This window comes from Leptosomus discolor, chromosome 16 (assembly GCF_034619465.1).
Source record: "Leptosomus discolor isolate bLepDis1 chromosome 16, bLepDis1.hap2, whole genome shotgun sequence".
Taxonomy (NCBI): domain Eukaryota; kingdom Metazoa; phylum Chordata; class Aves; order Leptosomiformes; family Leptosomidae; genus Leptosomus; species Leptosomus discolor.
This window is the reverse complement of record NC_141406.1, coordinates 12753991-12780089: the sequence shown is the minus strand read 5'-3', so window position 1 is coordinate 12780089 and position 26099 is coordinate 12753991. Positions and strand designations below refer to the sequence as shown.

Below are 26099 nucleotides of genomic sequence, written 5' to 3'. Positions count from 1 at the left end.
CAGCCATCCTCCTGCAGCAATGCCTCCTTCGATTCTTTTCCCAAATATGGCCATATCGTTCTCATTTAATCACCCCCAAAACTGCAGCTGGGATTTCAGGAATGCGAGTTTCCATTGTGTTTGCCCGATTATGATGCCTGGAGGGGTGGCCGGGCTGCGGGAAAGCTGCAACGCCCTCGGGATGGGGGAACAGGCACGATGCACCTTACAGGGCATCCCTGGGGGACAGGGTTGGGGAGCGATGGGAGCCCAGGCTGAAAGAGTAGGCATCAATGGAGGGTTACAGGATCGGTATCAGCTCGAACCTCGCCATGCCTCACACCTCGCCCACCTCCTCTGAGCAGGCACACCAATGCTCAACCTCACCCGTGACAGGGCAGTGACAGCCCCTGAGCGACAGCTCTTTACCAGCCCTGAACGCAGGCTCGGTACCTGGCGATCTCGGCACCCTGGAAAGGGCCGGCGGATGTTCCCGTTTCGAGGTGTGGAGATGAACGCGGGCCCTGGCAGAGAGCATTTAGCAAAGTACAGGACAGGCTGCAGACCCCAAGCCCTCACCCGTGACACCCCCAGCACTGCTGTCAGGCTGCCCTGTGAGCCAGGCAGTGCCTGAGCTACGCTGAGCTGTAGCAAAAGCACAAGAAACGGGTGTTTTCCCAGAAACAACCACTTTTCCTGATGGAAACAAGTTTCTTTGCAAGTTGTATACCTCCAGCCACTGAGCAGGACCTGCCGCCTCCAAACACACTCCAGCACAACCCTCTGTTCTCACGGGAAGCCCACTGCTTTCTATGAGGATGGTTTTGGGCCACTTTTGAGGATTCTAGGGGGTCATCTGGTTTTGTCTGGATTTTTTTTTTTTGGCTACGAGGAGATGGAGATGTATAGAGTGAGAACCTGCGCTGAGCAGCGTGCACACAAGCACCCAAGGGATAAACGCTCTGTGGGATGTTTGTCCCTGTGAGGCCGCGCTCAAGCACGACCAGGACCACGGGGTCTGTCCACATTTGACTTCTCATAGGTCTTGCAGCCTCAACCTGGCTGGGCAGGTCTCCCCAGCCACCAGCAGTGCTGTCACGCTGCAGACCTGTCTAGGAAACAAGCCAAATTCTGTCCCAGCAGCAAGGTGACCCGGCCCAGCCTGCATGTGAAGGTAGGATGGGGCAGAGCCAAGGGACCTTGCAGCAACATCCCATCAGCAGGCGACAAACCCACGTCCCAACACTGACATCTCAGGCATCATTTCCTACCACGCAAACTGCTCCATTACAGACTGCCCCTGCCCACCTCGCAGATAATTCCAGTACTCTCTAAAATACAGCGCTCAAGTCAGCACAGGCTTAAATGTTTGCAGAATAATTTATCGGTATTTGTGGCAGCGAAGTTCACTGGCCACATCCAGGGCTGTTTCTGTATAATGGGCTGCATTATTAAACCAGGATTTTACAACAAGTATCTCCCCACGTCTGAAAGAGAAGTTGTCAAACCCTTTGTCACTAATGAGGAGCCACTCCCCGGACTGATGAAAATCGAATGCTTCCCAGAAATAAATACCATTCATCTCGTTAGCTGTTGCTGTTAACGGAGCGGGGGCACAGGCACTATTTGCCGTGTAAGAGGCAGTTTGGGGAGCTCTGGGCCTGATCCTCGCAGAGGGAGGAGAGGTGATGGCACAGCAAGGCTGGACCATGGCGGGTGCTCTGCTCCTGCACCAGGGTTGGGGTGCACGGGTTTGGCAGCCCGAGCCCTGCCAGCTGGGACAGCGCTTCCATGAAAAAAGTAAATGGGTTGTTTATAAAAATCCAGGCTGGGGCTGTTTATCCGCGTCGGCGAGGGGAATGGTTTGTGTTTGGGGAGGGCGGGACAGCCGGCGGGACGGATAATTTGATTTGGGTTCTGGCAGGGGGCAGGGAAGAGGGTGGGCCTGGGAAAGGCCGTCAGCCCTGGCAAGGGACCGTGCCAGCTGCCCGGCCAGGTCACGCCGCGGGCCCCCGCCCCGCCGGCACAGCTCCAGCACAGCTCCCCAGCGGAGGAAGGGGGGGGGGTCCGGGTGGCTCCGGTCCCCTCCGGGTGTCACAGAGCGAGTCCTCGAAAGCGTCAGCACTAACACACGGGGCCCTTTCGCCAGGGAATGCGTGAGCGCCGTCTGACAGCAGCGCCGAGGGGGACCGGCATGACGGCACGTCCTGTGGGCCACGTCCATCCACCGCGGCGCATGACTTCATCCACCTCTGAGTCATCCCCAGGGCGGGCAGGCGGCTCCCCCGGCCGCCCATCGCCGCTGCTGACAAGAGCATCGGCAGCTTTGCCTGGTGGGACGGCCACCCGCCTCCCCATCCCGGCACCGCGTGGGAGCCCCCGCGGCTTCTTCCCCTGGGAATTCACCGGCATCACCGCAGGAAGCACAACTGGCGAGCTGCGGCCGCTCCACCGTCACGTGGGCAACGCTGCTCCAAAATCAAAGCGAATTTATTCTGGAATAAAAACCCCGCACTCCGCATGGAGTAATTATGTCGAAATAGAGTCACTGTTCTTCCAGCACGGTTTCAGCCCAACACTTGCGCTCCCACAGCCCGGCTGAACAGCTTGCCCAGAGAGCGAAGCACATGGCGCTAATTGCCTAGCTTCGATTTTGGTGCCTCCCGCTGCAGAATTAGGGGGGAGTCGCAAAGAGATGCTCTTTGAAATACCCTGAAGAGCAACTGCGACAGCCCCCCAGGCGACACACTTGTGTAAGGGCCTTTCACTACAAGCCCATGCAAATTTATGCTTATTATTGTAGATTGAATATTGGATCAGATCGTTTTACCATGACTCAAACTTTTTTATTTTCCTTTTTTTTTTTTTCAATGAGAAGTTACACACTTGGAAGTTACTCCTCTTCCCATGGATTCTCTTTCAGGGTTAAATGGCATTTTCCTATCCTGAACATACAGGATTATTTTAGAAAGGATCTTCATCTCAGGAGCCTGAATATTATGAATAATGATCCATCAGATGCATGCGCCTTTCATTCATGGGCGCTGGAGAAGGCAGCGTGCTGGGAGCATGCGTCCTGCCTCGGAGCGGGCGGCTGCTCAGTTTTCTGACAAACTGGAAGCAGAATCATGTGAAGTCCCTGCTCTTGGCAGGGGATTTTTAGCAATAAGTAGCAGCTTTATGAGGAATATCCTTTGCCAGGGGACCATCAGCCAGGGAGCAGTGGGATTCTTATTTTTTAATGGACTTTTAATAAGTAGGCCACAATGATAATCTTGACACCAGAGTAGCTTTATTTCTACATGTAATTATCTCCACTTTGCTCTCAAGCTCCCCACAGCCTCCAAAAGCAAGTAAGACCACCAACCTCTCCATGAGAAAAGGAGCGAGAAAACAGCATAGGGCCACTTGAAATGCTATTTGTACCAGACTTCACCCGCTCCTCTCATCCAATGTAAAAGCCAACCTCTCCTCCCCTCCTCTGAATCAATTAAACCTCACTTTTGGTGTTTAATTGCTTGAACCCTTACCAGCAGGAAAATCCGTGCTCAGAGCACAGCCAGCACCGGGAACGTGGCGCCACGTCTCCCAGTGCTGCAGGAAGAGTGTTTGCAGTCACGTCTCCTCCCTGCACACTGCCTATCCCCACGCTGTCCCACTGCGTCTCCTGTCCTTCATCCCGTCACCGTCTCTGGTGGCTGAGACTGGGCAGGTGAAGGTAGAGCCCTCTGTGCAGGGGCAGCCCAATGCTGCTGCTCCCCGGCTGCAGCCCTGACTCTTTGCAAAGCCACAGGATGAGGGACCTCCATGGGGTTAAAAACTACTTGGGAACCCCCCAGGAACAAGCAGGGAGGACTCACAGCCAAGGTGTCGACTGACTCCAGGATGGGTTACTCCCAAACGAGCACACCCTCTGCAGGCACAGGCAGAATTTTACCTGCTTCTGAAGAGACTCACTAAGCAAAAATCCCACCAGGAGCACCCCTCCAGATTTGCCAGTATCTAACCTCTCCCATGCTGGTCTGCGCAGCTGCATGCTGACCAAGCCTGGCCCAGGAAAGCAGGTCCCATCAGCACCACCCTCACAGGAGACCCCAGATCCCCATCTGGGAGCTTCACCACTCCCACCTGCCTTCAGTACCCAAAAATCCCACCCTACGACAACTCTCTCCCCAGCGCAACCTCTCTCTGTGGCATGGACCCGGCCCTGCTGCCCTGCCAGCCTCCGCTGTCTCCCCTCCACAGCAGCGTGCCCTTCCCAAGCCTGCACACAGGCTCTTCCAGCGCTCCTCTGCATGCAGACGGAGGAAACGGATGCCAGTGACGTATGGAAGCACCAGGGGTATCGCAGCACACAGCGTGCATCTCAAGACCCCCCCAAGATCTCTGGGGGAGAGCTGCTCGATCATACGCAGCAACTCTTGTTCTGCACCACTCTCCTGCCGCTATTTGTACAGCCAGCCCTTGGCTCTTAAAGCTTGTTTGAACAGCGCGCCTTCCACCTGAGCATCAGACAGCCACGGGAAACAGTCACTGCTTCACCTTCCCTCCAGAATCACGGATCCGACTTTTCTTTCAAAATCAATGGTGTTCTGGTCGAGCTGTGCTCCAGCTGCCTCAGAGCCCAGCAGCCTCTGCCTCTTAATGATTTACAAATACTGCCGTCCCCTACTTGCAAAAACAGTCCTGCCTTTTATTATGGTTGATGCAGCAAGTCCCTATTGCCAAAGGCTGGCACTGAACGAGGCTCCAAATGGCAGCACACGATCACAACTGCCCAGGCTGGACCAGAGTGATCAGCGAGGCCAAGCGACATGGGAAATTCTGCAGCTAGCGATGCTTTGGATACTTTGAAAAACCAAAATACAAATAGTACCTGCTGGGTGCAGGATGGGCAGGTCTGTGGCCACAGGAGTAGGTAGGTAGACGCAGAGCAGAGCGTTAGATTGCCTCTCTCCCTCCACACTTGTTACTTGCCCAACTTAACACTGAAACCAGAATGAGCTGTGCTAAATGTCTCCACCGCTAACAAGAAACAAATGTGGCCTCATGTTCTAGTTGCTGTGATCTAACAAAACAGACCATGGTAAACACTATAAAAATGTACTGGAGGGAACCACCCTGTGTTTGCTGGGAGAGGGACTGGATAATCTAATAGGGTTTTATCCATCTCTAATGTCTCTGAAAAAAAGAAGGGAAAATTGGGCCCTGTCCATGACATTCGTCATGTGCTAGCTATTCTAATGTCTTAATGCTGCAGAAATCAAATTGGAGCGAGGCTACCTATCTGCCTCCCAATCAGGATCTGGACCCAAGTGCTGCTTTTTATGGCCATGCAGCGTGAGGAGCTGCTGATGTCAGTGGTGGCACAGGCCAGGCCAGTTTTTCCATCCCTATCCCTACGTTATCTGGAGAGATCCTCCCTCTGCGATCACCTCACTCACCTCATGACGTGGATAATTGTTCGCTTCGTGGACCTGAGGATCCACCAGCGGGACCTTCCTCTGGCTGAAAGCATTTGCGGGGACAAGGTACCTGCCCAGAAGGTCAGCACTTATCTTGGTACCTGGGTATCATGGTATCAGCAGCAACACTGGCATGGCCACATCTAGATTTGTATCTTGGCCACAGTAACGGCAACGGTTGGTTCAGTCACCTACCCCCAGGCACCTCGTGGTGCCATACGTACCTGCCTGGCCCTTAATCAAACACTTAAGGGTCTCCTCTAGCTTCAGTGACAAATCTGCCAGCCCCCACGGGGATCTCAGAAACCCTCTGGCACTTCAGATAGATTTATATGCCTCTGCTCAGGCTGTCACCAGAAGTCACTCCCACCCAAGCCATTCTCCCATACCTTGGCCTGCAGGAAGAGCCCTGGGCAGGCTCTGTGAGGCAGGTGCACTCCCACCCAGCTCCCAGTAGCCCCATCCCCATCAGCACACTGGCTGCCGTCTCCAGAGGGGAAAGGGAAACAGGCCCCGCTCGGTTCTCGCACAGAGCCGCAGGTTGCACGGGCAACCCCATGCTACTCCTGACGCCTGGCCAGGTTTTCTGCATTCGCTCCATCCCCTTTTTCAAGCATCTTGGGTTTGTTGTTTGCTTATTTAAAGCTACTGTGACCTTGGCACAGGGACAGACAAACATCAACTGCCAGAAAACAGCATGTTCCGAAAAGCTACACAGAGCAAAACCACAGCCCCATCGCAGTCTGCAAGTAAGATCTCCATCTGGGGAGGGGAGAAGGGAAGCATTTGGGGTGCTTGGAGAAAAGTGCTGCTGAGAAGCTTCAAGTGCAAAGCACTGCAGCTCCTTGCTCAGCCCGAGCGACGATGTTTTCACGCGCTCCTGCAGCTCTTACCTGGCTCTTCCCGCGCCGCCGGTAATTCCTTCTTACGAGGTTTTTGTAATTCTCATTCTTCTTGGTCAGGTAGTAATAGAGGACGCAGTCTGCCACGGTCTGCAATGACACGGGCAAGTCAGGGAACAGAAGGTCTCAGCCCCTCGCACTGTCGGGGCGCAGACTTACAGCAGCAGCATTCAGGCCCTGCCATCCCCAGGTCTCCTGCTGCTTCTGAAGATCTGCAGCCCCAACAGGCTTCCCTGCACCTCCCTGCCAGAGCCCTTCAGCAGAGCTGGAAGCTGGGGGCAAGGCACATTGTCCTAGTAAAAAGGCTTGGCTCTTCCAAGGGACAGACCAGGGCCATCCCGCAGGCGTGCCGAGAGGGGAGACAGGGGCGCAGAGCAGGGAGCACCCCACGTTGGAAGCAAAGCAGGGGGAAGGGCTGACCCCAGATGACTGTGGCAATAAAGGCAGAAGAAGGAGAGCCGCCTGTCACCCTCTGTTGTGGTTATGCGAGGCACAACCTGCCACGCGACTGTCAGCTACTGTTACTTCCAGCCGTTAAGCTCGCTGGCTCGAGCGCGCACGACTTTCTCATGGACAGACTGAGATCCCAGAGCTCAGGAGCTGCCATCCCAACTCCAACTCCAGCGGTCGCCTCCATGAGCACCGTCCCACATCGGACATGTGAGGAAAATGAGGAGCTGTGGCCAGGACATATTCTGCTCCTGAACAGCACAGAGTGTGCCACGCTGTGAAGAGTCCTTTGCTGAACTGGGTGGGCACCTGAACACTGGTCTCGGGCTACACCTTCATATACGGGATCAGCAGCTGCATTAAGCAGAAATAATCCTACAGACCCATCACGCCTGCAAGCACCCGGGAGCAGGGTGCTGCTGCCTGCTCCCGGGGGTGCACGGGGGCTGTGCTCCCCCTATCCCTGTGCAAGGAGTGGAACCATTTGCAAAAACAGATTGCAACTTTTAAAGTGTTAATTGGATCTCTTTCTAATCTAGCCCTGATTATACACACACACACGAACACAAAAACTTACAGTCATCTGTTCCAAGGGCTAAGATCACTATTTTTTTATAATGCAATTTAAAAATCTATTAATTCATTACATTGAGCCATACTTTGCATCTCTCTCCAACAGGATAATGGAGTGTTCTGTATCATAATTACAGCCTGATTTACAAACGAGTACAAATAAAATTAGAAGACATTTTACAGCTTGGAACACAGACTGGATTGTGATCATCATCCAAGTCCCACCGCTTTCGGCTTTAACAAGCGGGAAACGCTGAAAAGAGCCTGGTATCTGAGAGTGACAACAGCAGCACAAGGTTTCTGCTGGCCTTTGCTTGCTTGCTGCTTTAGACAGAGAAGTCAAGGTCTTACAAATTATTTCCCCAGCCTGAGTCATGCAGAATCAGAGCATAATTTAGGCTGGAAAGGACCTCTGCAAGCCACCCCCCGGAAAACAGAGGGGCTTCCCCCAGAGCAAGTGGACGCTGCATGAGGTGGGCAGAGGACACAACTAACTACAAGGACCAGAGAAGCAGCAGCTCTCAAGTGTTTCTTGCTCAGGAGAGCGTCTGGTCCATTGCTGTCCTCCCAGGCCGGATCTGTCTGGGATCTGCCCACATGGCCTGTCCCATAGGCGGTACCTGGCTTGCTCAGAACGGGACAAGAGACTCGTTCTTCCTTCAGATCTCTTTTTCAAACCTTCCTTCTGTCAGTCCAGTTAACAGCAAAAAGGAGAAGTCCAAGAAGCACAACACAGAGGCTTAGGAATAGCAGGCCCTCCGGCTAGTCAACCCTAAACACCAAGGTGTGTGTGCATACGTGACACCAACCCGAACCACTGGATGAACTGGGACCCAGCCCACCCTCAAGATCCCTCCCTGAGCAGAGAGGGGACCCCTCTGCTTTGTGCGGGGCAGCTGGGAGCCCACACCCCCTGTGTGACAGCCCGGCTAGTGCAAAATGCCTCCAGGAGATGCTGGAAAGCAGCTCCCCCAGGCAGATCACAGGGTGGGCTGCAACGCCTCCGCGCCAGGCTGGATGCGTTCACACATCTCGCGGCGCTGAGCTCCCTGTCTCTCCGCAGCTGAGTCAGTCCCTTGTCTCTGCCGAGAGGCGTCTGGACCATGCCCGGGGCTCTGAGCCACCACCGCCCACAAGAGCCCAGCATCCACCGGCTGCTCCAGCGCTGAAGGGAGTTGTGTGATGGAGAAGAGATGGCATGAGCAGATTAGAGACAGGCTGGGAGGCTTACCTTCCTGTCCAGAAAGGATGCAATCAGGCCAAAGTTCTTCGGATGCTGCATGAACCTGGGGGAGTGAGAGGGAGGGAGTTAGTGGGGGTGCTGGCTCCGACCCTCCTTGCAGTTGGGCTGCCATGCTCTGCGCGCCCGCAGCAGCGAAGCCAGCTCCCCGAGTGACTTAGAGGGTTGAGAAAATATTTCTCTGCTGCTCAGCTTCCCAGAAAGACAAGAACTTTAAATTTAGCCCAGCGAAGCCAGGCTGGTCAGGAGCTTTGATGTGCAGATTGTTCATCACAGGGTGGGAGAGGGAAGGGGGGCTGGCAGCATCCGACAGCTGCCCATCACCCTGCTTGATCCCACCGCCACCTGAGCCTGTACCAACGGCAGGACGGGCACAGAGGGGAGCTGCACGCCTGGCTGAAGGTCAGGATTTGGTAAGGGAAGAGTGAGGAATCACCAGTGGCCAAGTGCAAGCACCTCACAGCATGGCTGGGGCTGTCCCCACCACAGAGCAGGATCTTGAGCCTGGTCGAGTTTTTGGGGGTGGCTGCAAAAGAACGGCAAGGGAACCCCAAACCTCAGGGGGAAGCACAGAGCAGCCACGTTGACGAGTTGCTCAAGAGATCCCCGGTGGCACAGCGGCTCGGAGGAACGCCACCTCCTGCCCAGCAAGTGGAGGAGCTGTCAGCAGGCTCACCCACAGCTCTGGCAGCCTGGGAGCATGCATTGCCCACGGGGGGGAACCTGTTCCTGGGTGCTAAGACTCCTCCTCCAACAAATCTCTTCGGCTAGCTGGTGGGGAAGTGCCGAAGGCCAACAAGTCCTGGCACAAGGGGATCCCACTGGCAAGGGGACAGTTAACTGGAGCATCACCGAAGTTCGGGGAGCCTGGCTCTTGTGCCAGGGTTGGAGCGCAGTCCTGGCCCCAGAGAAGAGCCACCACCAGCCTGGGCTCTGCCCCAGGGAGCCAAGCGGCCAGGGCCAGCCCAGCTCGGCATGGGTGGCTCTGCCAGCTCCCAGGAGGTGACGGCTCTGTGCCCTGGGCAAACAGTTTGGAGGCAAGAGGCAGGCGAGCTGCGGTGTGGGTGCGACACGTGTGGGACATGGCAAGCAGCTCAGCCCCTCCAGCCCTGCCGGTGATTCCCGTGGGGCTGCTGGCCAAGCCCTCTCCTCCCGCCTTTGCTGCTCAGCCCCGCTGCCAAACTCAGGATCAGGGCACCGAGCTGAGCCCAGCGAGAGCCTGACTGACTCCAGCCACAGCAGCAGGACATGGGTGCTGCCACCCACACGCTGATGCCCTTCCTGATGCAGGACCCCCATCCGGTTTGAGCGGCACTGCACCCAAGAGCCCCATCACCACATCACCAGCACAGGGTGCCCTCATCTTCCCTGCTGCCAGCACGAGGCTTTTGTGAGTGACAGTGTGGGATGGGGGGGATGTGGGAGGATGGACAGCAATGGGAGTGTGACACTCGGGTGGTTAATGGGGACCCAAGTCTCTATCAACCTTTCTGCCATCAAGTGTTTTGAAGGGCAAAACTTACCCCACCCAGATACAACACAGACACCAAGGGAGATCCCCCAAGACATGCCACTAAATAAATAACTAAAAGAAAAAAGAAACCAAAGATGCTAGGCAATAAAAATCCCAAAAAGCAGCTGGGCTGCTCAGACAGACTGGGATCAGCTCTGGAGCTGGCTCATCCCTCTGTGCACGGCACAAATCAAGGGCTGTCCAATGGAGAGGGTTTTCAAGGCCTTCTTATCAACGATGCAGTGGCAGGAGCAATGCAGACAACCACCCAGCTGATGCTGTGTTCTCACAGTGCCCAGCATGACAGGGCCTCGATGCCCGAGCAGGATCAACGGGTACCGCAGCCATCCCTGCTCCTTCACTGGCAAACCATGGCCCCTCGGGAGCAGGCTAGCGATGGGCTCTCAATAGAGAGACCTGAAATCCTGCCCAGAAGCAAATAAAATCATACTCTTCCTCATGGTTAAGTTTTAACAGCTAAAACGACTTCAGACCTGGAGCTTGTTGGCCTTGCAGTGTCTGGCTGTTTTCTCTGAGAGCCCCTGCCATCAGGGCTGGACAAAAGGTTGCACCAGGCTTTCACGGTATCAAGAAAAAGGCTGGCTCTGGGTGACAATCATGGATGATGCAACTCTGGTTCACCTTGAATACCCAGGACAGAGGCCGCAGCACACCAGGCAGCTCACCTACCTGCACACTGCGATCAGGGCAGGATGCTCTTGGCCCTCCTTACAGCTCCTAAGTACCAATCTCTTAAAATGAGCTTTGTGAGAGCCCTGAAATCCTGCTGTATTTATGCCTCGAGCTCCCCATCACCCACGGTGATGACACAGAAACCACCGTGCACAGCAGGATGCAAAAGCTGGGTGTGGATTCTTCCAGCCCCATTAGCCAGGCACAGCCCTGCCATTAAAGACCAAGTAATTAGCCTTTGCGTCATTTGCGGGCAAGCCTTGCTGTTTGGAGTGTCACATTTTAAGGGTAATTAGCAATGAGGATTCTCCTCTACCAAAGCCTTGGAGCCGATTTGCTTGTTTTGTTCTTTTTTGGTCCGTCTTGGCAATTAGTTATTTCAGCTGCAAACAGGAGTCATCACAAGCAGGGACAGGAGGAGGCATTCTGGACACAGGCGCTTCCAGCCTGGCTGGCTGTGGGCCGGCTGGTAATCCACAGAGCCGTCCCACGAGTGTCTGGAGGCCAGAGTAAGGCGGTGCTGCTGCAAGGGACGAGGTGGCCCTGGCACACCCACATACCTCCATGTCCCTCCTGGCTGCAGCAGCAAGCCCCAGCAGAGCTCATCCTGCTGGAAGCTGAGCTCCAGCTCTGTTTTCACAGACACACACGGCACTGGGAGCACTGAGGGTGCCCCAGTCCTCCCTGCAAACACACCCTGGTCCCCACTGGGCTATGATATACAGGGGAGTCTGGATGCGAGACTGAGCTGGGACCCACAGCTTGGCTGACAGCGCGGTGGTACCCAGGGAGGGGATCAGCAATCCCCCAAGTGACCTCAGGCGTGAAAGCGAAGCTGTTCTCAAGCACTGCTTGCAAACAGGAGAAAGCACTGCAGCCAGAGTTTGCACGTGTCTGATGCAGGAATGCATCCATGGAAACAGCAGCCGGTGGCAAATCCTGCAGAGAGCAGGATGGAGTGCTGAGGGACGGGCACCGGCTGGACACGGCAGCCTGAGGGGTTCTGCGTGGGGGGGGGTTGGATGTTGACAGCCCCGAGAATCCCTCTGGACATGCACTGCCCAAAGGACAGGCATGTAAATCCAAAAATAGAACTACGTATGCAGTATTGAGCTTCACTGGCTTTATGCTTCAACTGGCTGATACAACAGGGGATGTAGAAGCAGAAAAACTTCCAGTTCTTGCCCTGTGATGAGCAGCAGCTTCCCGCAACTCTGCATGGGAGCGGGCAGCCCGAAAGCAGGCAGGCACGCACACACCAACCATACAAAAAGGCCTGAGTTTCCTGTGCAGGTGCATCACCCTGTGCCCAGGTCGAAGGCCACACAGCGACTGTGGCTGTGTCCCTGAGGGGCAAAATAAGCCCTTGGGGAATTCACGCCCTCGTGTGCTGGGGCCCCAGCAAAAGCACTGCACGGGTCCTGTCTCACACTTCCCAAGGGCTACACAAAGAGAGGTACTCACTTTTCCCGGAAGGTCTCCTTCTCCTGTTCACTCCACATGTTCATCACCTGCCGGTCCTTGTAGACCTTCATGGGGTCATCCATGAGGCCGTTCATGTTGATGAATTTAATGCGCTGCTGGTCAGCATCGTAGAGCATGGGTGGGATGACGGCGAGCTGGCGCATCTGCTTCTCCAGGTTCTTTGGGGAAAGCAGAGAGAACAGTTGGTCAGCACCACAGGCCCGCAGGGACTGCAGGGGACAGATGTTCGAGAGGAAAGGACAGGCAGAGGAACAGGAGAATTCAAAAGCAAGCACTAGACAGCTTTATTGCTAGAGTAATTGTAAATTAAACGCTGAAAGAGGTTATCGCTGTCAGCCAGGAAACAATTAATCTTTCATTTTGAAATAAAAGGCTTTAAGATACTGTGTGGAAATGTCTGACTTAAGCGAAACAGCTCCTGACCACGACAAGAGACAAGTCAAAGCAGCAGTGGCACAGGGAGTGCAAACCTCTTCCCAGCCATCAAACCCACGGCCACGTGGGGGTTCAACCCTCCACCCCAAATTGTGAGGGGAGTAGGTCAGCTCTGCAAAGCTTTCTGAAAGGGTGGGCAGAGAGAGACTTCGCGTTTCCCTTCCACAGGAAACCAAACGTTGTTCCAGGTTTCAAACGTCCCCATAATGGGGACCATCACTCCTTCCCTTCCTCTTACTGCAACACCCTGGGACACAATCTGATGCCTTTACATCATCCTATTCAAGTGCAAAGTTCACCCAGAGCCCCAGCAGCACACCAGGACAGGATAGACTGGGCACACTGGTTTCCTTATTTGCAACAGAGTGGCCAATGCAGTGTCTCATCTGGCCACCCCCTGGGTCGAACGCCAGAACTGTCCCTTCAGCGGAGATGCTCGTGGTGCCCCAGCACAGGTCTGCCCTGCAGGGACTAAGGGATGCTCTGGCCACCCTCTTTCATTTGCTGGCAGCACCATCACTCCGAGTCCTCCCTGTCACCTAGGATAGCACTGGTCAGACATAAATTCCAACCCTAGACACCGGAAGGACAGGTCTCAGGTGCTGTTATTTTAATTTACAGCTAGGTGCTGGTTCCTGGGAGAACAGGGATGTCAAATCCTTCCATCAAGCGGCTGACCCAGGCCTGCCCAGCATCGCTCTGCTTCCCTGCTGTGGTTGATCAGACCCAACCTCCTTTTCTTAAAACACAGCTCTCTGCACAGACCCAGACGTTTCAATTCATTTCATCACGTTCCTCATCGTCTCTAGGATGCCTCTTGTTTAGCAACTGGCTGCTTCAGATGCCCTGGGGGTGTCATCTCATCACGGGAGGTCAGCGACAGCTTGCAGCCAGAGCATCGACCCTGACAACCGCAGACCACCCCAGCCAAAAGGAGAAAGTCCCTGTGCAGAGGCACGGCAGGCAGAGAGGCAGCTGGCAGCAGCGCCTGACAGGGTCTCAGGGTGCTGAGCGCTGCAGATACACCCCACCAGCGGGCAGCCAGACCTCCCTCCTCTCCAGCAACACGCGGGACGGAGAGCTGGCCCCTGCCATGAGCAACGCTCCCCGGCTCTCACCTCCCTACTCCTTCCAACCCCGTGGAAGGGCTGGAAGCTCTTAAGGTCTCCTCTGAGACAAGCAAAGCGGTGCCTTGGGGCTCAGGAGAAGGCTATCGGGGTGCAGTTTAGTAGCACACTGTGCAGGAGGTCAGAGGCAATTGCCTAACACTCTCCTTGCCCACAACCTCGGCAGAGCTGTGAAATTTCCCTCTGCTTCTGAGATCCACGTCCACTGGGTCGTCACCTTAAGTGGCTAACAGCAAACTGCCTGGGACCCAGGGCAGGGAGCGAGCGGCGGTGCACAGGCAGCAAACATCTCAGCTATTGCTGGGCAATGGCTGCTCTCCCCTCCCAAATGCGATCCATTCACTGCAGCTCGCCTCCGTGCCAAGAGAGTGGAACCCTTGTGAAACCAGATCCAAACGAAGCCAAGGTCACGGGGATGTTTCAAGATGAATGGAGCACTCCCAGAAGATGTGGGCCAACTGGCTCACGTACAAACCATTCATTCCATAGGATTCCCCTGTGTCAAGCCGCATGGCCCATTCAAAACAAAACGAAACAGAAAAACCCCTCCACCCGGCAGCCAGGGTGCTCCCGGCTCCCTTCCCACCTCCACTTCCAGTTTAAAGCAACAGCCAGGAGGTGTTTGAGGGGTGCTACCCAGGATGAGCAACACACTGAGGTTTCTGGTCCCTAAAAGGCAGCTGAATGCCACTACACCCTACCCACTGCCCACCAGCTCCTGGGGTGCTTTGCTCCACGTTTTGCTCCTGCAGAACTATTGCACAGCTCTCCTGCAGCTCTCCGGTGGCTGGAAAGATGCTGCTGGGTATTAAATGTGCACCTCACTTTGGATCCTGACCAGAAAATATATTGGGCATCACGGCAACCTCCCCAACCTCAACGTGGCCTGAAGTTAGTGAGGTTTGGGACCAGATTTCACCGTGGGACCTGGCAGTACTCTCCTGGCTTCCTTGGAGAAGAGTGGAGTGAGGGGTGAAGAGGAGGAGAAAGGACAACCTGGTCTCACCTCTTGTTCTGAGAGCCCGTCGATAATTTCCGACACCTCATGCTCGCTGCGTGCGGCCGACATGGAGAGCCCACCGCTGCCCCTCTGTCCTACCCTGCTGGGAGAGGGCAGTGAAACACTCAAGACACTGATGTTCCATTTCGTAAACCACATTCATGACAACTCGCTGGCCCTACTGTCCTCCTTGTTGACCTCCATAATGACCATATCCCATCACCCCACCCAGGCCACCCCATCCCACACCGCGGGAATGGTGCCTGCTGCAGCCCCACGGGCTCTGATGGCACCTACTACTGCCCAGAGAGCACCATCCCCCGTGTCCCCCAGGTCTAGGGCTCACAGGCTGAGCACCCCAAACCACCTTCCTTACCTGTACCAACCTCCTGAATCACTACAACAGAAGAACATTTCATACCCACCCACACTCTCCCCCCGTTATTTTCTCCTGTTCATCGCACCGCAGCAATGGCACAAAGGTGTCACTGTTAGCACTGAGCCATTAGCACTGTGCCACCCCGTCTGGTTTGCAAATGCTGTGGGAACTTCTAAATCAAAACCAGCCATTGTCATCTTTCCCCTCCCAATACCACCCAACATAACAGCCACACATCCTGAGGAATTAAAACTTTTCTTATTAAGCACGTAAAAGCTTAAAACATTTCTCGGTACCATTTCTCCCCTTCTCTTTAAGATAAAATAAAGCCACCAATTAGAAAGTCTGGACCCATCCAGCTGGTAGCAGGGCACAAGGACAGGATGCTGGCACAAGGGTTTGGGTTCTGCACACATCAGATGTTCCTGGGCAAGATCCTGGGGTGGGAATGGGAAGGACGGGGAGTTTTCAGCGAGAAGCATGGAGATTATGAAATTGTGTCTCCTCCTGGTGGAAAACAATATGACCTCAATTGCACTTCCAATGAGGAGGAGAAAATGGACAGGGGATGGGACAGACAGGGGACGTCCCTTTCAGTGACACACTTTGCTCCTTTCATATCATCTGTGGTCACTCCTACAACCTCTGCAGACCTTTCTTCTCCCTGCCCATGCTCTGATCAAAGCATGTGCATGTATTAAATCATCAACACGACCAAATCCATCTGCAAGTCTTGTACGTCTTCATTCAGGCCCACGAGTAATTAGCGCTGTCCCAGCCAGGCGGCCAGCACATGGGAGCTGCCCCTTGCTCTGAGGTGGCCAGCTGGGAGATCAGCAGCACAGGGGAGATGGGCAACCACATTCCTGACATTTTTCCTTCTCTTTTGGCTCTGTGCTGAGCCGCCCTGGGGAAAAAACAGCAAAGCCGTTTGTCTGCTGGTTTGTCTGCTGGCTTCTACCTTCGACTAGAAGGGGAGAAAAGGGACCGAGAGCCATCCCAGCCCGCTCCTCCCGCAAACAAACCCCACACCCATCCCCAAAGAAAAGAGAAAGGCTGTCTGGTATCAGCTCAGCCCCTTCCTACCGCTTCTCCTCTAACCTCTGCATGCGCTCTTGCAGTTCCCGCTGCTTCCGAATCTCCGGGAATTGCTTCTCATAGTATTCCCGCACTTTGCTCTCTTTGGCACGGCGCCGGGGGTTATTTTCGATGCGCTCCACTTTTTTTTCCCAGGCCTCCATCAGCTGGTCATAGCGCTGGCAAAACTTCTGTTCCTGAAAGGGCAGAGGGAGGAAGGGAGCTCAGGAGACGTGCCTGGGAAGGGCAGCTCCTCCAGGCCTGTCCCTCGATGGCTGCTCAGGCTGAGCGTGAGTCACATTGCTCAAAGAAATACGGTTTATTAGGACACCGACATGCTCCAGGGTCTGGGACCAACCCAAGGGTAAATTCTCAAAACACGCCATCAGGTACCCTCAGGCATTTCCCTTCCAACATCTTTGGTGAAACCAGGACTCTTGCCCAGTGTGGCTATGCCCACCCACCACACCTTCTGCCTGAGCACCCTCCAGCACCTCGGGTGCTTGATTCAGCAACCAAAGCCCCAGTGCTGGGGAGGCAGCCCCTGCTCCGACACGGCTGGCCGTGCGTGGGAAGAGGGCAAGCCACCTGCCTGAGGCCACCAAGCAAGAAGGGACTGAAACATGGCCTTGGGAAGGGACAAGGGAGGGCAGGAGAGGCAGGTCCCCGCCGTGTGAGCAGGGCATGCAGAGCTGTACTTTTGGAGCCACCATCTCCCCTGGCTCGCCGTGCTGGGGAGAGGCTTGCCGAGGCACCCCTTCCCACCCACGCACACTGGCCCCGGTGCTCACGGCTCAGCACCAGCAACGCTGACAGGACTGGAGCCACAGGGCAGCTCCACACACGGGCCTGGCTCCCCAAAAACAACAGACGGGCACCCAGCCCCTGTCCGAGGCCAACATGGTGTGGTGGCCCGGGCATGCCATGATGCCACCAGCTCTTCCACCGTCCTGGAAAGCAAAAGCATTTTGTTGGCTGCTGCTGCTCCTCCTTTTTGGCCCACGAGTGGGATGAGCTCATCCCCAGTGACAGCAAACTCAGGCTCTGCTGAAACACGGCGCTGCAAGGGGATTCCACACCACGTCCCCCCAGGTGACATCCTCACGGCACACCCACCCAGCCGCCCACACAGATCCAACACCGTGCTCCTCCCTGGTATTGATGGGACCAGCCCAGTCACAGTAACATCAAAATATCATTTGCAACACAAATGACCCTACCACCATCACGCCCCGAATCGCTCCCCCCTCCTCCGGCCACCCTCTTGCTGGGATGCCCACAGACAGACGAGGTCCACATCGAGACGATGCCCAGCCACAGTCCCCAGCGGCTGCAGAGGTGACAGGAGTGATGGCACCCAGCCTCACATGGAAGCAGCTGCGTGACCAGAAGGGGTTTTAAGGTTTCATTTTGAGCGAAACATGCCTTCTATGCCCCAAATCAGGAAGCGAAAGCAGATGTCGCTCTGCAAAATAATCAATGGCAAACCCCAGGTCACCCCCTGCTCCCCACGCTGCTTTCCAGAAGGAGCGCCTTGGCACCGGCACGCTCGGCACTGCACCTGGCACTGCAGCAGAGACAGGGGGAATCCAGATTTCAAAGCAATAAACTCATCTCTTGCTACCGCCATCCTGCAGGGAAGGCAAGGCTGTACGATTTCCCAGTTACACGCTGCTCTCATCTCGCTCACTCTCAGCCACCCAAAAAAAAAAAATGGGGAAAGGTAAAAAAAAACCCAAACCAATGGAAACGCCCAGTTCCAGCTCAGGAGGCAGCTGGGTTACCCCAAGCCAAGAGGGTCAGTTGTGCCCTGGACCCCGAGCACCGGCAGCTCCGCAGCCCATTGCTGGTGCCAGGCGCTTGCAGCAAGCCATGGCCAGCATCGTGCCAATGCTGGCACGTGGGTTTGGTCTATCCTGGACCTGTCAACAAACCAAGCAGAGCAACACATTCTGTGTCCCCCATGGCCTTTTGGAGGCACCTCAACAATAATGTGGGGCAGACAAAGCACCTCAAAACCAGCAGCTGATGCAGACTAACACTCCCCCCAGCAAATAAATTCATTCCCATTTGCATGCCCTGAGCCAGAGGTTTTCCTGCTCTGCACAGATACACGGGAGACACTTGGGTTTCAGCAGGAGCTAAAGGAAATGGCCGCAAGATGAAAGCGAGGAATGAGAACAAAAATAAAAATGCCCTCAAAGCCACCAAGAGGAATCTCGTGCTGCTGGCAAGGAGCTATAGGTAACGCCAACAAACTGTGGCAACTTGGAGAAATCACAGCTGCCGCGTTTTTACCCCTCCTGAAGCGATGCTATCAGCCCCCTGCAAACGAGAGCTCCCACCCTGCCAGCAAATCTGCTATATCCTCCTGCTTTCAGAGCATCGCATTTGGGAAGAGGCTAAAAATACCCAGCAAAGTTTATCAAGCCTCAGCGCCAGAAGGCAGCCGGTGCCCCGTGTTGTGTGCCAGCCCGCAGCACGGCCAGGGAACAGCCCAGCACAAGGGCTTGGTCTGGTGAAAAGCTTCGAGATTTTGAAAGGTTTTTCATTCCTCACAGGAATGAGCCGGTGCTGGGTCTCACACCGGCCCTGCCCTGGCACAGCTGCCTGACACGGCTGCCGGGCTGTTTCGCAGCCAGTGGGGCCGCTCTTTTTCTTCCTTTTCCTCCACTCTTTGGGACAACTCGATGAAAGCTTTATCCAGAATTCCTCTTTAAAGGAAGTGGTATTTGCAGATGGAAAAAGCAACATTGACGTCACCCTGCTGATTCCCCCAGCAGCTCACACCCTGGCAGCGGGGCGGGCAGTACCAAAGCTCCCCGTTCCCACAGCTCAGCCCTGCAGGGCACAGCTTTGTTACGGACCGGCTGCGCACTTCTGACTTGCACCTGCTTTCCTGAAGCTGCTTGCCACCACGGAGCAAAGAGATCCTTCCCGCCACACAAGCTTCAAGCCCCACCACCGCAGGGCTGGCCTGCAGCACCCCTTGTCTAGCACTTTTTGGCCCAGCTGGGATACAGGCTCCCTGCGATCTTTTGCCATCCTTCATAATCCAAGATTACAGGCACCTTACAGCACTGTGCGTTCCCCCGATCTTCACAGCTCAATCACCAGGAGAAGCTCTTGGTCATGCACTTCAGGAACAGAAGTGTCTATTCCGTCTTCAAGCATCCTCTGAGCAGCCTTAAGCAAGCGTGTCCATTCCTGAGCAACCATCTGTGCTGGCTTTTAGCATCGGTGCTTCCTCTGCTCCCCTTCCTGGCTGGGCTCACCAGCCCATCAGCCTCTCAATCACACAAGTAAGTGATGGCAAGCCAAATCGGACTTGACATGCGTATCTAAAAATGGATGAATAGTAACGCCGCCGTAGCAGCTGAAGGCAGTTTGTAGGCTGTGCCAAGCCCGAGCCCTCCCGCAGCCCACGCTCTCGCAGCTCCAGGGAACGGAGCAGCTCTTCGGAGGGGAGGGGAAGAGCGAAGGTGACAGGAGGAACCAGTCCAATTCCTATGCAAGCCCCACGGTTTTCTTTCCCTGGCGGATGGAGATAAACCTCTTGCAGCCAGAACAGCTCCCTTTACCCTTCTCTCTCTGCAGCATCACCCCTCTGACAGCAATTAAATGTCTTCTGCTGTGCTGACCTCAGTAGAGGCAGGAGGAAGCCCTGCAGATCCTCTGGTGGGACTCTCAGGGCTGGACCCTGCAGGGACTGAGCTCTGACCCTGCTCCAGCCAGCCCTGGGCAGCAACAATACCCCAGAAAGTAAAAAAGCCAGAAAGAAACGCTGGCACGTAGATGGGCTTTGCTAAAAATAGGGTCTGCTACAAAACAGGCAGAAAAATAGCTAAGTGTACCCATTTTGCAAACAGAATCAGCAAACGTATTCACTTTGCAAATTCAGCAACCGTATGTTGCCTATTTTGTAGAATAGGCAAAATGCTTCCCTAAACTGAAAAATCCCCTTTCAAGGACACTGAATAAACCGGCTGGCAGAAATTCACCTATTTTGCATGACAGGAGACTTTACTGCAAGCTGTATTTTAGGAACTGTGACTCTTGCAGCCTAATTAAACCTTTTCCCCCAGCTCCTCGATATTCACAACAGAGCGACTCACTCTAGATTTAGTGCAGTAACAGGCCGTTTCCATCAGAAAACAGCTCCTGGGCAGTTCCCTTCTGGTTCCAATAAAACCACATGAAGCTTTGCAATCCTGGTTTTGAGGAAGAGAATACTGACCCCCTTCCCACAACTGCAGAAGTCCTCAGCTGCGGCAGGCGAGGTGCCCTGAGCAGCACCGGCTGCCACGCCGCGTCGTGCTGAAGGTGTAAGCCCTGTAGCCCCTTGCTAGAAAGCTGGAAGGAGTTTTGTCACAGAAAAGACTAAACAAACAGGTATTCGGACACAAATGGGAGACACAACCATCCCTCTGGAGTGCAAGATCTGTGGCTTTTGGAACACTGTTACAAAATGGGGGAAAAATAAGAAAATAACTTGATTGCTGGCTCAGAAATGCCTGTGTAAACAGCCTTACTGGAAGCTGCTTTTAAAGGCAGAGCCTTTCAACCACTTCCCAGGGATGATTATTTTGAATTTTTCCAACAATTCCTCCCAGCTGGAGCACTTCTGTCCAAAACCAGCACTGAAGACGCCCAGAAAACCAGCACCCTTGGCAACTTCAGACGCTAACGCCAGCACCTGAGCCTGCCCAGAACAGATACACCGAGTCAGGAACCGGGATTTACATCTTCCACGTAAAACGTAAAGCCCTGTGTAGTGAGCTGAATCATCCTTCACAGAAAGATGCCTCAAAATCCACCTTCCCACTGCAGGCCGCTGGTTGGTCCTGGCATTTGCCCTTCTGTGCTGGTTTTGCCTCCCAGCTCCGGCTGGCAACTACCGCAGGTGACTGTCAGCACCGAAAACACATAAATTCTTCAAATCCCACTTGAACTTTCTCTTCTATTTACTAGGGACTTGCAACAAACGCCTCTGAAGTCTCATAATAAACCCCACCTTCCCCCTTGCCTACCCAAGAGCCATCTCCCTGAAGGACACTGGAACTGTCTCGCAGGCAAAGCTGCCTACAAACAAACTGGCCAGGGCTTGATTTTTGTTTTAAACCACAAATTCCTAGAACGTCGCTCTGTGGTCAGCTGGAAAGTCAGATCAGTCTTCAGACCTCTTATATCGTCAGCTTGTTTCACACCCCTCTTAGGGTTCAATTACTCACAAAATAGACGTTTATGCTGTGAATAGGCTCTCGGAGATCAATGAAGGGTTCTGCTGTGTTTAAGCCAACCCCTCACGTTCGCTCTGCAGGGGGTACTTGCTGAGGGAGGTGCTGCCTGCAGCAGGATCAGGGACCTCTCCCTTACATCCAAGTTATTTTAAGCGTAAGAAATGCCACAGCAATGCAACAGGCAAAGTACTGAGCACCTCTCTGCTGGAAAATACCCTTTTCTTTCTCACATAATAAATTACGCTGCTTTATACATACAAAATGAGGTATAAGGGAATCACTTACCCACTGTTTGCGAGCATGATTTCTCCTCTTAAAGTACAAAATTAACTTTTTCCGCATTGCCTGGTTTCTGTAAAGAAAAAAAAAAGATGAGATCCGATTAATGAGGCAGCTAAAATCCAAAGCCTGGCTCTCTCCACTCCCAAAGGAATTCACAGAGCATTTTCCACCTTAACTCAGAATTGCGTCAACTTCAAAGCAGCAAATGTGGTTACCTGGGGACCTCGCACCAGCTTAGAGAAAGACCAACAAACCCTCTGACACAAAGAACCTCACCCACATCTGTTGGTAAAACCAGGACTAAGGTTGAGAACCAAATTCATAAACTCCCAAGTCTGCAAACCTTCAGCGTGTGCTCAGCGCTGAACACAAGCAGACGTTCAGCTCTGTATTTACCAACAGGCCAGGCTGTTCCTCGATTATTTTTATATTTTGATATGCAAAACCCCAGCGGGGCACCAAGAGTTGGGGGGGCTCAGGCCAAGCTCTGCGTGGCAGGAGGTGGCTCATCCCAGCACCCTCGAGCAGAGGCCACCCTGAGCCACCCCGGTCAGCAGGGAGGGAGCTGTCAGCACACACACGCTTGCAAGGGGTTATTTACCCCCGGGCTCGGAGGCGCTGATAAGGAGGCAGGATTGCGGCAGGGCTTGCAGCACATATCTCCTAACCTCTTGCTTTCTTGGAGCCGCGCCTAACAAAGCTGCAAACAAACCAGGCAGGAAAGTTCAGCCACTTGCAGAATTGGGACCTCAAGAGTAAAACTAGCCACTGCAACCACAACCAACCCAGCGTCTGCCCAGACACCCCCCTTGGCTTCTTCTTTCTACTTTCCAAAGACAGCATGAAATAATTGCTCAAAGAGAAGCAGCACCGAAGCAGTAAGGAGTTGGAAAGGCTGCGCGAGCTCCCAGAGTCTGCGCCAACCCGAGAGCTGAGCTCCTGCCGTTGTTCCTAATATTCACAGCAATAAAATCTCTAGGCAAAAGGTAGAGACCAGGGGCAAAGGAGTTTCCTTAAGTCTTTTATCCCGATTAAAGGCAGAGCTGCAGTGTGTAATTACTGATGAGGAGCTTAACAGTCTCATGCAGGCATGTTCCGCAGGATTTAGCAGAATCAAAAGACACCCTCGCTGCTTCCTCACTCCCCTCCCTGTCTGGCTAGTGGGGAGGGGTAAAACATCCTCCCTCCCTTATAAATCCCAAAAGCTAATTCAGCAGCAAAGGAGACTGTTTGGGAAAGGGCAGGGATCCAGCTCACTTGAGAGGGCTGGGGCCCGTCCTGGCTTACTTTGGGGATGGAGAGAATCCCAGAAAATATGCATATTTTTCACTTCTCAAACTCCCTCCTCGCTACATCACTACCACCACGCCCAGGCACATACGGGCAGTGACAGCCATCCTGCAGCAAGCACTGTCCTGGGGACCCCAGCTCCCTCCAGCCCACGGCCAAGGCTGCACCTCTGCTCCGTCAGCGTGCCGGGGTATCCCAGCCCGCCTGCACGTGGGGACGCAGAGCAGGGCCTGGGGCTGCCACTGTAATACTGGCACCCAATAATTAGCATGTTCATTTAGGACTGCAGTTCCTTGGGTGTGGGGTCTTCAACCACCACTACCTCCAAGATCAAGTACAGCTGCCAGAGGAAAGGCGGCAGGATTTGGGACAGGGATCATTTCTTCTCCGGTGCCACAATCAGCTTTGTGGCATCTTTTAGTTTACCAAGGAGGAAACACACTGGGTTTGATTCTTAGTCCCAACAGTACCATTTGGATTTTGGAACTTCAGTTTTCCCGCCTTAATTAGCTACCAGAAGTACAGGATACATGCAGAGTCCCCAAGCACGGCCGGAGCTGCACTACATCTTCATAACAGATTGGACTAGATCTTTCGCGGTCCCTTCCAACCCCTAACATTCCGTGATTCCCTTTGACTTTGCCTTGAACGCTTTGGCGCAAAAATAGACCTTGATTATTTCCAAGGCAGCGCTAGCAAGCGGGATTCCTAACTCCTCTTATGAATGAAGAACACCAGCTACCGGCTGGGAACGGACTCCAGTATCCTCAGCTCAAGCCACACAGCCCCAAATCCCCACGCGCTCCCAATTCCAGGCAGCACCAGCACTGCAGAATGCACAGCCAAGCGACAGGGCTGAAGGCTCCTGCAGAGCAGACACTTGGATCCACAAAGGTTTTCTGAGCAAGGGCTTGAATACTGGGCCATGTCCTTTGATTCTGTTTCAGCAAAGTGGCATTGATCCTGGCGGGGGGAAATCTAATAAATCCATGCATGGGACATTTTCTGTCTTTGCTCTTTTTTGACGGCACGTTTACAAAGGACCCGCTGTTGTTCTGGGCTGCACTGCAAAGACCAGAGGCCACCTCATTAGATATATTTAATAAACATTGCTGCCAAGGGCTTCTCCCTGCTGAATCACACAAGGTCACTGTCTTTTGTTTCTGTCTGTGTGGTGCATCCACTGAGAAGCCTCAAAGGGGGTTGCAGGCAAGTGGCTGAGCTAAACCTCACCGCTCACCTCCATTCAAATAACATTTACTTGCCTTTAAAAATCAGAGAAACTGAGGCACAGAGCTGCAGTGACATCTGCTCGCTTGTGCAGGGAGGGAGGCGTGAGAAATGAGGAGCAGGGCTGTGCTGTGCCAAATGCTCCAGAGCATCCATCTCCAGATCCGCAGGCGAGGTTGGTCCAGCAGGATCCAGCCCCCGTTTACCAGTCCTGCGCACCGGGTGCTGCTCTGCCCACCCGCAGGGTCTCTGCCTGACCAAGCCCTGGCTCCTTGTGCGCTCCTGCATCCCTTTGCACGGCACATGGCGGGCTTTTGTCACCAGCTCCGGTGCCGTGTGGTGCCGCAGCGGCCAGCCATTCCTCCTGCAGAGACCACATCGGATGGATTTCTTTCCAAGGCTTCGGCTCTGCACGAAGGAGACTGTGCCCCAAAGACACATTCCCATTGTTTGTTTGTTTATTCCTATTCCAATTCCGATGGAAACTCTAACACACTGGGAAACAGCTGGGGTGATGCTCATGATGATCTTGTGTGGCATGGCCCCCAGCAAGAGGTCATCATGGATCGCTCCTTAGGGCCAGCACAGCTAAGTCAGCCCCTGACCTCCCCATGCCAGCCTGGGTGACACCCAGGAGGAATCAGGAGGGCTTTGACAGGCTGCTGCTGGATCTGCCACACAAGTTATCAGGAGAGTAAATGAAGAAAATTAGCAGCTCTTCCGCAGCTGATGGGTTGCCTTGAGTTTTGCATCATGGCTGACCTTGAAAGCGCTAATAGAGGCAAAGACTTAATGGCTCCGCAGCTGCAAAAATCAGGAATGCCTTGAAAGCTGGTGTATGTTTACCACCACAAAGGCTGAAGTAATCAAAGAGTGAAAGGATTAAAAACAACAACAAACCCCCTCCCTGCCCTAAATGTTTTTGCCACTTTATCTTTTTTTTTTTTTTTTTGCATAAGGTCAACCTTTCAAAGGTTAATACAATCTTGGTAAATATAAATAGGCTTCACAGTTTATCTTGCTACACGTACTGCTGTTACTTAGAAACCATTTGCAGAGAGGTTAATTCGGGCCACACGTCTCTGAAGCACACGCTGTGCTCCCTGGGCAAATCAAAGAGCCAAGCACAACTGCTGCGGCACAGGCAGGGAAGGTAAGGGCTGTCTGCTGGGAGTCCTGCACAGAAATAACCAGTGTAGAGCAGCACATGGGAAAGGTCACTCTTGCAACACGCCAACCCTCCTTCATCGTCCTCCTCGGCAGCCTGAATCCTTGCAGCTCCCTGCCTTCAGTTTGCTGGGGTCCAAGAACAGCGGCAGGGATGGAGACCCGGCCGGCACAGCCTCCGCAGGGTGAAGAAATCAGGCGGTGCACAGGCAGAAGGAATGGAGGCTCCTTAGATAAAGCAACAGTGACTCTTGTGGACAGTTTTAAGTATTGCTGGGCTGGCCACACCACACACCACGCCAGGTTGGGAGAACATAAGAGCTCCCTGCCCTGTCCTTGGCCGTGTCCCACGCAGCTGCTAAGGCAGGGCACAGGCAGGCTGGGAGGGACACGGAGCTCGCCCAGCTCCTGGCAAGCTGAGGTTTGGGGACTGACAGATGGCACATCCCCATCCTTGTGGTCAACAACTGATCTAATCGCCACCGGAGCCCATCTGCATTTCTGCCCTCCCCACAGCTCCCTGGTGTACCTATGGGGCAAGACCTCCTTTCTGGTGGGCCCTCAGCTTCACG

General features: G+C 54.1%; 1 protein-coding gene across 4 annotated transcripts in view; it reads right to left on the bottom strand.

The window, feature by feature from the left end:
* NCOR2 (nuclear receptor corepressor 2) overlaps window positions 1–26099 on the bottom strand; it is a 177893-nt gene that overhangs the window by 71743 nt on the left and 80051 nt on the right. For all 4 annotated transcript variants that reach the window (XM_086474356.1, XM_086474359.1, XM_086474357.1 and 1 more), the window contains 6 exons: window positions 21844–21910; window positions 16328–16515; window positions 14869–14965; window positions 12280–12458; window positions 8601–8655; window positions 6338–6436 (listed from right to left, as the gene is read on the bottom strand). In XM_086474356.1, the coding sequence (XP_086330482.1) occupies window positions 6338–6436; window positions 8601–8655; window positions 12280–12458; window positions 14869–14965; window positions 16328–16515; window positions 21844–21910 (685 nt within the window). The remainder of the gene's footprint in view (window positions 1–6337; window positions 6437–8600; window positions 8656–12279; window positions 12459–14868; window positions 14966–16327; window positions 16516–21843; window positions 21911–26099) is intronic.